We start from the raw sequence: 14,722 nt of genomic DNA on the forward strand, positions 1-14,722 counted from the left end.
GAGAAGGGATCACTGTTGCAGCTATGTCCTAGTGGGGGGAATCTGGTGACAAGGGAGGGGCTGGCCTTTGACAGCAGGGACCGTGACTCTGGGCACAAGCTGGGTGAATTTGTAGGCTGAGGGACTGGAGGCCGACTGTCTAAACTGCTGTGTCTTTTCACTGAAACATCAAGTGAGGCTTTCAGCTGGAAGGCGCGTGGAACATGTGGAAGTTTGAGGAGGGAGGAGGTGGTCAGGCGTCCTCTGTAGAGCAGCAGAGCTGACCTGTGAGGGAGTTGTGGCAAGACACGGAGCGGCATGGAATGCCCTGGGGAGGTGTGTGAACAGGAACGTGGAACTCAGGCCAGGCAGGTCCCTCTCGTGATTCTTCTCCAGCGACATCAGCTCATCAGGGGCAGAGTCAGTTGTGGAGGCAGGGGCACAGAAGCGGAGGGTACTGATTTAATTTTTGCCCCGGAATTCAGATTGGGTGAGGAGAGAAACGGAGATGGGGGAAGGCGACAATAGTGAGACAAATGCTGGCTTTAGTGGATTTGGCATCTTCATAAGGGTCAAATTCTTGTGGTGTAGGGTGCTAGGGTGAGCTGGGAAGTTGATGCTTAGAGATGCTTGAAATTAAGGTCGTGGAAGTGGTTCAGACCATTTCTAGTGATGACAACTCAAAGGTTTCCATGCAAGGTGGGCGTGAGGAGATGGAGAGATGCCAACAGTGGTCCTCAGCCGAGGTCCAGACAGCTCATCCCTGGAGGGTGAAATGTGTGGTGATGTGGGGACATTTGATGCTGTGGTGACTTCGGGGAGGACAATATGGTGGCAGTCTGGCAGGGTGTAGCAATGCCATATGAGTTGTGATGTGCAGGATTGTCCAACACAATCACTTGTCCCTCCCCAAATGACAACAGAGACCTAGTTGAGAAGCTCTGGGGCAGGGTGTTGGATGGGCCATCGGTATGGATGTGAACTCACTGAGACAGGACAGGCAAAGGCTCAAAGGGAAAGCAATGGGAACGGGAGTGGGGAGAGCACAGACGCAGCTATTAGCCGGAGGAGCTGGTAGAACAGAATAGCACAGGTTTCAGCAGGGCAGGTTGGAAGGAAAGAGAACTTATTTGGAAGGAGCAAGTGGGAGATGGAGGGCAAACACGCTGAGAGAGAGCTTCTCGAGGGATAGTCAGGTCTCCAGGTAAAGCAGAGAGGTAAAGAAACTTTCAAAAAAGTGGGGTCTATGGGGACATTTGCCTGTCATAGCTTGGGAATTCCAGAAGGTTCACTGAAAGGGGGTAGGCTAAGTATGAACGGGTTGCTGGGAATGAGGGTCTGGGGCTGGATGGCCTGGGGGGATTAGGCTTTTGGTGATGACTCAGGGTAAATAGGGATGGCACCTGCAGGGTGTGGCCCTGAAGAGCTCTCACAGGAAGGAGGGTATCAGTTGAAGCAATAGTCCGGAATTCTTAGGGGCTTCCAGATAACTTAAGCCTAAGTTCTCTAGTAGCAACTCCAGAGTTCATCCTTCATGTTTATAGGGGTGGTGACTCCTCAAATAATTTATATGGGTTGAGTCAAACCCAGTCAAAACTTAAATTCTACCTTTCCTGTACTGAATTTTGGAGGGGAGTCAACTTCCAGGTCCTTCAGACCTTCGTACAGCGACTCCCCTGAGTCACCGTATCCAGGAAATTCTCACTTCCGTGAGCAGAATAGGTTTGAATCACACAGACCTGAGTCTCATGAAATAGAGCAGTGTTTCTTACTTTTTTTTTTAATTGTTAAATCATAGCTGTGTACATTAGTGCAATCAAAGGGTACAAGGTGCTGGTTTCATATATAATCTGAAATATTCTCATCAGACTGTTCAACATAGCCTTCATGGCATTTTCTTAGTTATTGTATGTAGACATTTGTATTCTGCCTTTAGTAAGTTTCGCCTGTGCCCATTCTAAAATGCACCGTAGGTGTGGCCCCACCCATTACCCTCCCTCCACCCTAACCTCCCCCCCCTTCCCTTCCTTGGCCCTTTCCTCATAGTCTTGTGCTATAGTTGGGTTATAGCCTTCATGTGAAAACTATAATTTAGCTTCATAGTAGGACCGAGTACATTGGATACTTTTTCTTCCATTCCTGAGATACTTTGCTAAGAAGAATATGTTCCAGCTCCATCCATGTAAACACGAAAGAGGTACAGTCTCCATCTTTCTTGAAGGCTGCATAATATTCCTGGTATACATGTACCAAAATTTGCTAGGCCATTCATGGGTCGATGGGCACTTGGGCTTCTTCCATGACTTAGCAATTATGAATTGGGCCACAATTAACATTCTGGTACAGATGTCTTTGTTATATTGTGATTTTTGGTCTTCTGGGTATATACCTAGTAAAGGAATTATAGGATCGAATGGCAGGTCTATTTTTAGGTCTCTCAGTATTCTCCAAACATCCTTCCAGAAGGAATGTATTAGTGTGCAATCCCACCAGCAGTGTAGAAGTGTGCCCTTTTCTCCACATCCACGCCAACATCTCTGGTTTTGGGATTTTGTTATGTGGGCTACTCTTACTGGGGTTAGAAGATATCTCAAAGTAGTTTTGATTTGCATTTCTCTGATTAAGGATGATGAGCTTTTTTTCATAAGTCTGTAGGCCATGCGCCTGTCTTATTCAGAGACGTTTCTCTTCAAGTCCCTTGCCCACCCTGAGATGGGGTCACATGTTCTTTTCTTGCTAATATGTTTGAGTTCTCTGTAGATTTTGGTTATTAGACCTTTATCAGAGGTATAACCTGCAAATATTTTCTCCCATTCTGAGGGCTGTCTGCTTGCTTTACTTACTATGTTCTTGGCTGTGCAGAAGCTTTTTAGTTTGATCAGGTCCCAGTAGTGTGTTTTTGATACTGTTTCAATTGCCTGAGGAGTCCTCCTCATAAAATATTCACCCAGGCCGATTCCTTCAAGAGTTTTCCCTGCACTTTCTTCAAGTATTTTTATAGTTTCATGTCTTAAGTTTAAATCTTTTATCCAGTGAGAGTCTATCTTAGTTAATGGTGAAAGGTATGGGTCCAGTTTCAATGTTCTACAGGTTGCCAGCCAGTTCACCCAGCACCATTTGTTAAATAGGGAATCTTTTCCCCACTGAATGTTTTTAGTTGGCTTGTCAAAGATCAAATAACGGTAAGAAGCTGAGTTCGTCTCTTGGTTCTCTATTCTGTTCCAGACATCTACTTCTGTTTTTGTGCCAGTACCATGCTGTTTTGATCACTATGGATTTATAGTACAGTGTCAGGTCTGGTAGCGTGATTACTCCTGCTGTGTTTTTATTGCTGAGTAATGTTTTGGCTATTCGAGGTTTTTCCTGATTCCATATAAAACGAAGTATTATTTTTTCAAGATCTTTAAAATATGACAATGGAGCTTTAATAGGAATTGCGTTAAAATTATATATTTCTTTGGGTAGTATAGACATTTTAACAATGTTGATTCTTCCCAGCCATGAGCATGGTATGTTTTTCCATTTGTTAACATCTTCAGCTATTTCTTTTCTTAAAGTTTCATAGTTCTCTTTGTAGAGATCTTTCACATCCTTTGTTAGGTATACTCCCAAATGTTTCATCTTCTTTGGCACTACTGTGAAAGGAATAGAGTCCTTGACTGTTTTTTCAGCTTGGTTATTGTTGGTATATATAAAGGCTACAGATTTATGAATGTTGATTTTGTAGCCCGAGACATTGCTGTAGTCCTTGATCACTTCTAAAAGTTTTGTAGTAGAGTCCCTAGTGTTTTCCAGATATATGATCATATCATCTGCGAGAGTGAAAGTTTGATCTCTTCTGACCCTATGTGGATACCCTTGATCGCCTTTTCTTTCCTAATTGCAATGGCTAAAACTTCCATTGCAATGTTAAAGAGCAGTGGAGACAATAGGCAACCTTGTCTGGTTCCTGATCTAAGTGGAAATGATTTCGATTTAACTCCGTTCAATACGATATTGGCTGTGGGTTTGCTGTAGATGGCCTCTATTAGTTTAAGAAATGTCCCTTCTATACCAGTTTTTTTAAGTGTTCTGATCATGAAGGGATGCTGGATATTATCAAAAGCTTTTATTGTATCAATTGAAAGAATCATATGGTCCTTATTTTTTAGTTTGTTTATGTGCTGAATTACATTTATAGATTTACGTATATTGAACCAGCCTTGAGACCCTGGAATAAATCCTGTTGGTCGTGGTGTATAATTTTTTTGATGTGTTGTTGGATTTGGTTTCTTAGGATCTTATTGAGTATTTTAGCATCTATATTCATTAGTGATATCGGTCTATAATTTTCTTTTCTTATTGGGTCTTTGCCTGGTTTGGGGATGAAGGTGATGTTTGCTTTGTAGAATGTGTTGGGTAATATTCCTTCTTTTTCTATATTTTGGAGGCGTTTTAGTAATATAGATACTAGTTCTTCTTTAAAGGTTTGGTAGAATTCTGACGTAAAGCCATCTGGTCCTGGGCTTTTCTTTTTAGGGAGATTTTGTATAGTTGATGCTATTTCAGAACTTGATATGGGCCTGTTCAACATTTCTACTTCATTCTGGCTAAGTCTTGGTAGGTGGCATACTTCCAGGTATTGGTCGATTTCTTTCAGATTTTCATATTTCTGAGAGTAGTTTCTTGTAGTATTCATTAAGGATTTTTTGAATTTCTGAGGGGTCTGTTATTTCATTGTTACCATTTCTGATTGAAATTACAGATTTTACTCTTTTTTTCCTGGTTAGGTTGGGCAAAAGTTTATCTATTTTATTGATCTTTTCAAAAACTTTTGGATTTATTGATCTGTTGTATAATTCTTTTGTTTTCAATTTCATTTAATTCTGCTCTGATTTTGGTTATTTCTTTTTTTCTGCTGAGTTTGGGGTTGAAGTGTTCTTCCTTCTCCAGTTGCTTGAGATGTCCCATTAAGTTATTAACTTCTTCTCTTTCCGTTTTCTTGAGGAAGGCTCGCAGTGCTATAAATTTCCCTCTTAGGACTGCCTTTGCAGTATCCCAGAGGTTCTGGTAATTTGTGTCTTGATTGTTGTTTTGTTCCAAAAATTTGGTGATTTCTTTCTTAATCTCGTCTATACCCCATCTATCCTTCAGCATAGGTTGTTTAGCTTCCATGTTTTTGTATGGGTATGCAGGTTCCTGTTGTTATTTAGTTCAACTTTTATTCCATGATGGTCTGAGAAGATGAATAATTTCTATTTTTTTAAATTTGCTGAGGTTAGATTTGTGGCCTAGGATGTGGTTGATTTTGGAGTATGTTCTGTGGGCTGATAAGAATGTGTATTCAGTTTTGTTGGGATGAAATGTTCTGTAGATGTCTGTTAAGTCCAGATGTTGAATGGTTCAGTTTAAATCTAAGATTTCTTTGCTTAGCTTCTTTTTGGAGGATCTATCCAGCACTGCTAAAGGGGTGTTAAAATCTCTAACTACTATGGAACTGGAGGAAATCAAGTTGCTCATGTCTGTTAGAGTTTCTCTTATAAATTGAGGTGCGTTCTGGTTGGGTGCACAAATATTAATAATTGAAATCTCATATTGAGTATTACCTTTAACAAATATGAAGTGTGCATCCTTATCCTTCCTTATTTCAGTTGGTTTAAAGCCTATTGTGTCTGCGAATAGGTTTGCAATGCCTGCTTTTTTCTGTTTTCCATTTGCCTGGAGTATAGATGACCATCCCTTTACCTTGAGTCTAAATTTGTCTTTTAATGTACGATGCGATTCTTTTTATTTTTTTTTATTTTTGGCTGGGGCTGGGTTTGAACCCACCACCTCCAGCATATGGGGCAAGTGCCCTACCCTGTTGAGCCACAGGCGCCACTCAAGATGCGATTCTTGTATGCAGCAGATATCTGGCTTGAGTTTTTGTATCCAGTCAGCCAAACTGTGCCTCTTCAGAGGACAATTTAAACATTCACATTAATTGAGAATATTGATAAGCCTTTCAAGAGTCCAGTGGACATTTTTAATCATTTTGTGACTGTGGAAGTTGGAATTTGATCAAAATTTTCTTGGTGGGTTTACGTTTGTGGTGGAGGATTACACTGGTCTTTATGGAGGATAGGTCTGAGAATATCCTGGAGAGCTGGTTTAGTTATGGCAAATTTCTTCAACATGTGAATGTCATTGAAGTATTTAATGTCTCCATCATAAATGAAACTCAGTTTAGCTGGGTACAGGATACTGGGTTGAAAGTTATTTTGTTTTAGGAGATTAAAAGTTGATGACTATCCTCTTTTAGCTTGAAAGGTGTTAGCAGAGAGATCTGCAGTTATTCTAATATTTTTGCCCTTGTAGGTGATGGTTTTCTTTCATTTGGCTGCTTTGAGAATTTTCTCCTTCATATTAACTTTAGTGAAGTTGATTATGATGTGTCTAGGGGACGTCTTATTTGGGTTGAGTGGTGCTGGAGTTCTGAAACTGTCTGCTATCTGAATTACAGAATCTCTTGGCATGTCTGGAAAGTTCTTCTTCATAATCTCATGGAGAAGAGACTCTGTGCCTCGTGAAGCCACTTCATCGCTTTTGGGGATCTCTATAAGATGAATATTGGTTTTCTTCAGATTATTCCAGAGCTCTCTGAGAGAGTGATCTGTTTTTGCCCTCCATTTCTCTTCCTCTTTGAGAGTTTGGGAGCATTCAAAAGCTTTGTCTTCAATGTCAGAAATCCTTTCTTCTGCTTGCTCCATTCTGTTACTGAGGGATTCTACTGTGTTTCTCAGATCTTTGACGGCTACAACTTCTTGTCTCACTGTGTCAAAATCTTTGGTCATTTGGTCTTTGAATTCGTGAGATATCTTTTGGGTTACTGCTTGGAATTCTAATTCGATCTTATTTGCTATCTAGATTCTGAATTCGATTTCTGACATCTCAGCTATTTGTGCATGGGATCTTGTGCTGTGTCTGCCCCATTGATCCTTGGGGGAATTGATCTACTCTATTTATATTGCCAGGGTTTTTCTTTTGATTTCGCCTCATGATGTTTTTCACAGTTGCCTCTGGCCGTCCTCAGAGTTGGGGAGGTGTCTCTCCAAGATTAGACCCCAGCGGGATCATTCCATTGTTGCTGGATCTTTGTAGGGAGTCACCCTGTGTAGTTCCTCTGGGGCTGCCTCAGCCAGGGAGTACTGGTTGTGGAAGCAGCTCCAGAGTGTGACACACCCGGATCCAGCAACAGGGCGGGAGGTGGTGCACATGGTTGTGGGAGTGCCTGGCGCCCAGTGACTTTTGCACAGATAGCCCAAGGCTTCAGTGGTCTCTAGCCAGAAGAAGGGCTCTGCGCACAGGCAGGGAGGGCTCTGAAGGGCACGTGGCTACCAGAGTCCCTGGCCAGACGAGCAGGCCGGTGTGGAGGCAGGGAGGGTACAGGAGGCAGGACGCAGGGTTGTGCAGCTCCTGGAGTTCCTGGTCAGGGCATGCGGAGGCCCAGTGGGCGCGGGTCGCAGGTTGGGGCTCACGGCACAGCTCTTATGGAGATCCTGGTGACGCCTAGCCCAGGAGTTTGAGGTTACTATGAGCTGTGACACCACGGCACTCTACCCTGGGCAACAGCCCGAGGCTCCAGTGTGCCAAAACTGGTCTCACTCTGCCCCTGAGGGTTAAGGCTGTAAGGCTGGTCAGTCACTAGGTTACTGGCTCCCACCCGATCCTTGCTCTGTGACCCTGAGGGTGGAGCTTGCTGGGGCTGTTCTCTCACAATGGCTTCCTGCGGCCCACAGCCAAACACTATTAGCTCTGTCCGGCTCAGCGGCTCAGTCTGGGGCCCTAGACAATGCCCAGAGTTCTCCCCACTCCTGCTTAAGCTCTCCCCAAAGGCAGTTCAACTGAGTGCCAAGTCCAAAAACACCGAAACAGTTCACAGGTTAGGCCTTTCCAGTTTGCAGTCTCACTGCTGCTTGTACTTATGGCTGCCGGCGAGATTAGGTCGATTGGACACACGCAACCACTTGCCAGTTTTCCACTGTTTTTGTCCTCCTCTTGGGGTCCAGAAGTCCCTTGCTGACTCCCTGTATCCTCAAAGGAATGATTATAGGCAGATCCCACCAGCCAGAGATGCCTGGACTCTTATCTCCCCAGACTCCATGCCCTGTTGCAGGGAGGCTGTTACTCGCCCACCATCTTGGATCTAAATCCAGAGGTTCCATTCTTCAGAGCAGTGTTTCTTAAACATTAAGGTACTTCATGATTCACCTGGGGATCTTGCTAAACTGTGGATTCTGATTCAGTAGGTCTGGGGTGGGCTGGAGATTTGCTGTTTGGGAGAAGCTGTGTGCTTGAATGGAAAGAGCAGCTTTGTAACTGGTGAGGGTCAAATATGGGCTTTTCCCGTATTTGGTCGTGAGCTAATCACCTCTCAACTGTGTAAAGCAGAGCTCATGTCATAGGCTGTTGTGAGAAATGAAATGTGTGTAAAGTGCCCAGCACAGCCCCAAGCACACAGCAGTGGTAGAGAATTTCCGTTTTCCACCTCTGATGTCCTTAAAATGCACTCTTTCCAGACATGAGGTGACATTCTTTCTGTATTTTTTTTTCCCTTCCAGTTTTTGGCTGTGGCTGGGTTTGAACCCGTCACCTCTGGTATGTGGGGCTGGCGCCCTATCCTTTGAGCCACAGGGGCTGCCCCATTCTTTCTATATTTTCTGGGATAGTGGCCTTTTGTGGATTATCAACTGCTTGCCAAGGTAATGCCAGGGCATGTCTGTGGTACTCACTCACTGATCCCAGGTGAGGAAGAAGGGATGGATTTTCTTCAAGAGCTTTTTTTTTTTTTTTAACTTTTGCAATTTTTGGCTGGGGCTAGGTTTGAATCCACCACCTCTGGCATACAGGCTCACAGCCTACTCCTTTGAGCCACAGGCACTGCCCAGGGATGAGTTTTCTTCAATCTTTGTTGAGGGCTGATGCTTGCAGCCTGGCTCCTTTACACCTTATTCTAGTTTTTCAATCTGAAAACCCCAGTCTGTATTTAAGTGGCTATTCCCTAGTGAGCCCAATTGAGGGTCCCTGGTAGACAGAATTGCTTTTCCTAGTCTGATTTGTTCTCCACAACCTTGTTAAATGCACATTCGCCTCCCAGTGGAGAGTGAGTTATAGCCAACCTCACCTCACTCACTCTACTTTGAGGAGTCTGGCTTTCGTGACTTTGGTAACTTCTGAGTTCTAAGGCTTTAAGACAGTCTGCCATATGGCTGGGGCTTCAGAAGCTGTCCAGCTGTACCAAATCCCACAGATCACCTGGGAGTTTGGGGGTGTGAAGGAAACAGCCTGGCAGCCAATGGCTTTCAGCAGAACTTGGCAACTGTCTGGAAGGAGGGCGTTGGGGAGGAGCTCAAAGATGGCGTCAACTCCAGACCTCAACAGCATGAGTGACACATTCTGTACCGTGCCCATGAAAACTTCCAGGCAGGGCAGGGCTGCAGAGCACAGGTAGGGCTCACTGGGGCTCTGGAAAATGAAAGCCTTCCTGATAAGGCTGGGGGAGACTTCTTTAGCTTTCCTTTTGGCCTTGACAAAGGGCAACTACTCGAATTCCCAGTGTAGGGGCAAGGTATGATCATCTTTGGGAGGATTTTCTCCCAAAGGGGCTCAGCAGTCCTCTGGATCTAAGAAGTAGCTATCACTAACTTCCTGCGAAGTATAGCAATAGCAAGCTGCTCATTATTAATCAGCACAGATTTCTGCAAAGTTACAAGGCCAATAGCTGGGTAGTAAGAACTTCAGGAGCAGATGTTAGTGGAAAAAAGGGGACCACTGTCCTGTACACTTGGCATCTTTTCTTTTAGGCAAGACCCTGAAGTTGGTTTACTGATCTGACTTTGTAATGTTACTTAGTCTATTAGGAACCTATACCTTAGACTGGAGAGAATTCTCCTTTGAGGTAAGAATAAGTTATAGATCATTCTGATTTAGCAGAGTGGACAGCCATTAAAAACCCACACAAGACTGCCATTTATTTATGTGACAATAGTGAATTCAAGGGTTTTTGAATTAGTGGAGAAAACTATTACTCAGGTACTGCAAAGAGCTCAGAGGAGAAAAGAGGGAGATGGGCAGGTTGGAGGCGCAGAGCAGCAGCATGATCGGTTCATGGCGAGTAAGGGGCCCCTCAGCCGGGCTCCTGCTTGCTCGCTGATTCTAGATGGACTGTGTGCTGGGGAAAGGATTCCCCTCTGCTAGGCCTGTCCCCTGCACTTGGACAGTCCTTTCCAGCCTGCCCTACCCTGTGTGTATCCCCCAGAGCCAGGGCTGGCCCTGCTGCCTGTGAGGCGTGGCCAGGCTTTGACAGCGGGGGCCCACGGGCCTGGGAGCAAGAGGAATGCATGTGAGTAAACGCATGTGTGAGCACAGGAGGAAGACATACAGACAAGGGCGGGCCATACTCCTGCCAGCAGATGGGATTCTTGGGTTTTAAAACACACTCCACCTCACCCAACACAAGTACACAACAGTGCAGTCTCTGGAAGGTCAGAGAACTCTATGAAGCATTTCTTATAAAAGTATTTTTTTAATAAATCAATGTATTTCAATGTTGTTACATGATAGCCCAATGCTATATCAAGGTAGCAAAAGTGAAGATTCCTGGCATTTTTATATAAACACTATGAATGACAGTACACTTGCATTCAACTTCACAAGAAATTATCTTCAGGTCCGTGAAGATTCTTTGACAGCTGTTAACACCTTTCACACAGCAAAGATGTGTATTGAACGAGTAGACAGCACAAGTCTCATAACTGAGCTGCACTCCAAACCAGCCACACTGAGGCGTAGGACGGCAGCATGGCCAGCCTGCTGAACACAAACCCAAGTCTCTTAAACTTAGTCATTTAACGCAAATACAGCATATATGAAAATTACAGAGTATCTTACAGAAATGCCATACAGAGACACACAGATTAGAACCCTGAAGCAGTGATGTGTTTCTACCCGTTTTGAAATGGAAAGAAGCCATGGACGGCGAGTCTGCAGCTGTCTGTCGTGCTGAATCTCCCTCCTCACACATACCATGCTCAGTTGACTAAACCCAGAATTCCCTGCTCTGTACAAATGCTGGTGATGGGTAACTTGCACTATTGCTGTGGGTCAGAGCAATAGTTGGCTGGAGTGCAGGCATCAAGTGGAGGCTCTCTAAGATTGGACACCACTGCCTTCTATAGTTCCCAAGTCACACTTTCCAGAGTGAATGCTCCTTGAAGGGTTAAAAATACCCCAAACCCAAGGGTATTTTTATTTCAAACAGCAGAAACCAGAAGTTTCTGACCCTCTAACACTATATTACTGTCCAACCCACCATGAAAAGTATGTTTCACTTGGTTCTAACAATAAACAGACTCCGTTGTATCACATGTATGTGTAGAACCAGATTTTTGATGTAGGATTTTTCTAAACAGAAATCAGGCTGAGAACAAGATTCTTTCCTTCCAAGGGCAAGTAAAAGCTGGTTAAATGCTAATTAACTCTATTCTCAATTTTGAACTGCAGAGAAGGACCTGAGTGGGATTCTCTAAAGACATTTATTTCTCAACCTCAGGTATAACTAGATCGCAAGGAATCTCACTGTCCAGAATTTTATCTGTTCATAAGTTAACTGGTCTTAGGATGCTATTTCTACTAGAATGCTTTACAGTATTTTTAAACTCCCGAATGCTGTAGATGAAAGTAAATGTAACAAATTAACAACAAAATGATTTGTATGTATACTGGGGTGCGGACTCTGGCTAAGCACAGATGTTCCTGGCTATTCACCAATAAGTGTCTAACTAAGGGCTACTCCTTTGTGTCAGTAGCCTGGGTTTAACTCATGTATATTTGAATGAATTAGAAAAAACTACAATCCATATTTTAAAAATATGCCAAGCAAACTGCACCACTTTGTCCTAAGCCAGGTTTTGATGACAGGACTCTTTTTTTAAAGCAAACATTTCACTGCTACAGCCTTAGTGTTTTGTCCTGAATCTCAGTTTGAGATCTGAACCAAGTCAACTTTTCCTCAAGTTCATGTATTTCTTTCTTCTTTCTGTCACAATCTTAAAACAAGTGTTCTGCCCCCTAAAGAACTGCAAGAAATTTGTAAAGGTTTCCCTTTACAAAAGCATAAACTAGGTTTTTTAAGTGGCTTCACCGTCCTTGGGCCAATGCTTATAACCCAAGGTTTATTTTCCCTATGAATAGGGTGTGCTTAAGTTAATTTATCAACCAAATTCAGCTTATGGAAAAGTTAAAAATGTAGTTTACTGAAAGGTATGTATCCTCACAGAGCAACAGTAAAAATCCAGTCTAAAAGTTTAAATAAATGTGTAAATAACGTTAACAATATATATAAGAAGCTGAAGTTACTGCCTTGGATAATTAATATACTGCATCCACTATTTTATCTAGGACATTCATTCTTAAGGCAGAAAAACTGAATGAAATTTAACAAGCTGGTAGCCGGGCGTTGTGGCGGGCGCCTGTAGTCCCAGCTACTCAGGAGGCTGAGGCAAGAGAATCGCTTAAGCCCAGGAGTTGGAGGTTGCTGTGAGCTGTGTGAGGCCACAGCACTCTACCGAGGGCCAGAAAGTGAGACTCTGTCTCTACAAAAAAAAAAAAAAAAGAAATTTAACAAGCTGGTTCTTACATCCAAGGGTCAAATCGAGAGTAGACTCAAGCAGATAGATTTCCTTGTCTATGAAGATTTATCTGTGGCGACAATGTCATTCTTAGAGTACATTATGTAAAAGACATTTGTGAGGACATAAAAAGATAAATTTTAAGACACACAAACATGACTTTTCAACATGATGTCTGCAGGACTAAGCACTCTATTCTGAGGTGAAACAATTCCCATAACAAATTAACGAACTGTAACATACTCTTTTTGACATGGTACATAAAAAATATGAAATATGAAAGAATTACCTTTTTTGGGGTATGTTACTTCAGACTCTGTTTTTCAAGGTCTAGTATAAAAAAGGTAGCCTGAATATTTAAAAGCAGTTGAATGTCAACTTATACTGTTACTCAGAAGGCTACCACTTAGGATATTCCTATACCACCAACGAAATCCTGTGCTGGGAGGAAATCAATGTGTATTAAAATAAAAATGAAGCCCCTCCCTGAAAACATGTGCAAAAACACTTGTCAGTTACAAGAGTATCTTTATCAAAAAACATCTCAATTGTGGACCGATGAGGCAGCAAAGCCAGAAAGACAATATACCACCCGCCTAGATGGACGGATGTTTGGGTAAAACGAATCCTCCATGGGCACCTTGGGAAATGTGCTACTCAGGGTGGGAGAGAGCACGGGGGGGGGGGGAGGGGGGACACTGGACTCAGGGTCCCAAGCCCTCAGGCTGTGCGTGCTCCTTCACCTTGGGACACTCTGGGTCTCTGTATCCTGGTGCCCACAACGTTAACAAAACAAAAACAAATCTACATTCTTGAGCAGGTAATAACCAACTGTAAACTGTGTACATACCTTTTTCATGTGCCTACTATTTATGCTGTAGCTCTGGCAATTGTCCGAAGTGTACAAAGATTACCTGCCTAAGTTATGAAGACATGAAGATTTTCTTTCACGGAGGCAGGAGTCCATGCAAGATGTGTAAACAGTGATACAAAATACTGTAAACATAACTTAACAGAGCTTGTAAAAAACAGAAGTAAATCCAAATGTACAAGTGGGTAAAAAAAACAGAGGGCAGCTTCATACAAAGTTCTCCCTCCTGCGCCAAGTGATTTTTTTTTTTTTTGATTACAAATATAATCCTGAGCTGAAAAACTGGGATTTGGGGGAGAGCCATCTTTGCATACAAAATATCCAAAGGACGCTTACTCTGTTTACTTTCCCTATTTATATTCAACTGCCAGAGACAGTTCTGAAAGTGTGACTTTGGAGACATTTATAGTTTAGTGTGGCGCCCGGGTCTGGAGCCTGCAGCGGCACTCGCCATGGAAGCGGAGGCGGCAGCGTCCTCTGCTTCCTCCAGCTCCTCCTGGAGCTCTTGGCTGACACTAGACTGCAGGGCGGCGGGAGTGAGCCACTCCTTTGGGAGGCAACTCTGGAGAAAGGGTATACAGGAGCTGAAGTAGGCAAGTCGGTTGATCCAGCGAGGAATCTCTTTCCCACAAAGAATCTACGGAGAAGAAAGGGTATTAGGTAAGGAATGTTAAGGTTAGCTGGTCCACTGCCAAGGAATGCAGGGCGGGAGACGGGAGGTGGCTGGACAGACTGGCCTTTGGTAGTCCTTCACCAGTCACTCAGTAGCCTGGGGTCCCTACTGTCAGTCCCATTCCTCTTTCTGGAGAGCTTTGTCAAGTCACTTTTTACAATCTGTATAATCAAGCTAATTCTACTTGGCTCCTCTCTTTGATCCCTGCAACTGCTTTGAAACACATGTAAAAGTATTTGAACACACAGAAGATGCTTATTAATGCAAGATATCACGAGAATGACAGAAGCCCCAGGCAGCTGGAACAATGCTGTGTATCTTCCCATCTGTCAATTCTTTTCCAGTTACTTTTCTGCTTTCTTCCAGTCTCCCTCACGCCATTTTTCCTGGCCTTCAGTTTACCCCTTTACTTTTATCCCTGACTCACTGTTTCAAGAGCTTATAGAGGTCTAAAAAGAGGTGCCTCCCCCAGTGGCCTGGCTCCCTGACTCCTTTGCAGAAGCAAAGCAGGCCTATGGTTAAGAACAAGGCATGGGTGCCCAGCCAAGCTTC

At 43.5% G+C, this 14,722-nt stretch overlaps 1 protein-coding gene across 1 annotated transcript in view; it reads right to left on the minus strand.

Moving 5' to 3' along the window:
* Positions 1-10,502: 10,502 nt before the first annotated feature.
* Positions 10,503-14,722, minus strand: part of DESI2 (desumoylating isopeptidase 2) — a 43,130-nt gene continuing 38,910 nt past the window's right edge. The window contains exon 5 of the mRNA XM_053607024.1: positions 10,503-14,134. Coding sequence (XP_053462999.1) covers positions 13,901-14,134 — 234 coding nt within the window. The 3' untranslated portion in view covers positions 10,503-13,900. The remainder of the gene's footprint in view (positions 14,135-14,722) is intronic.

This window comes from Nycticebus coucang, chromosome 10, assembly GCF_027406575.1.
Source record: "Nycticebus coucang isolate mNycCou1 chromosome 10, mNycCou1.pri, whole genome shotgun sequence".
Lineage (NCBI taxonomy): Eukaryota > Metazoa > Chordata > Mammalia > Primates > Lorisidae > Nycticebus > Nycticebus coucang.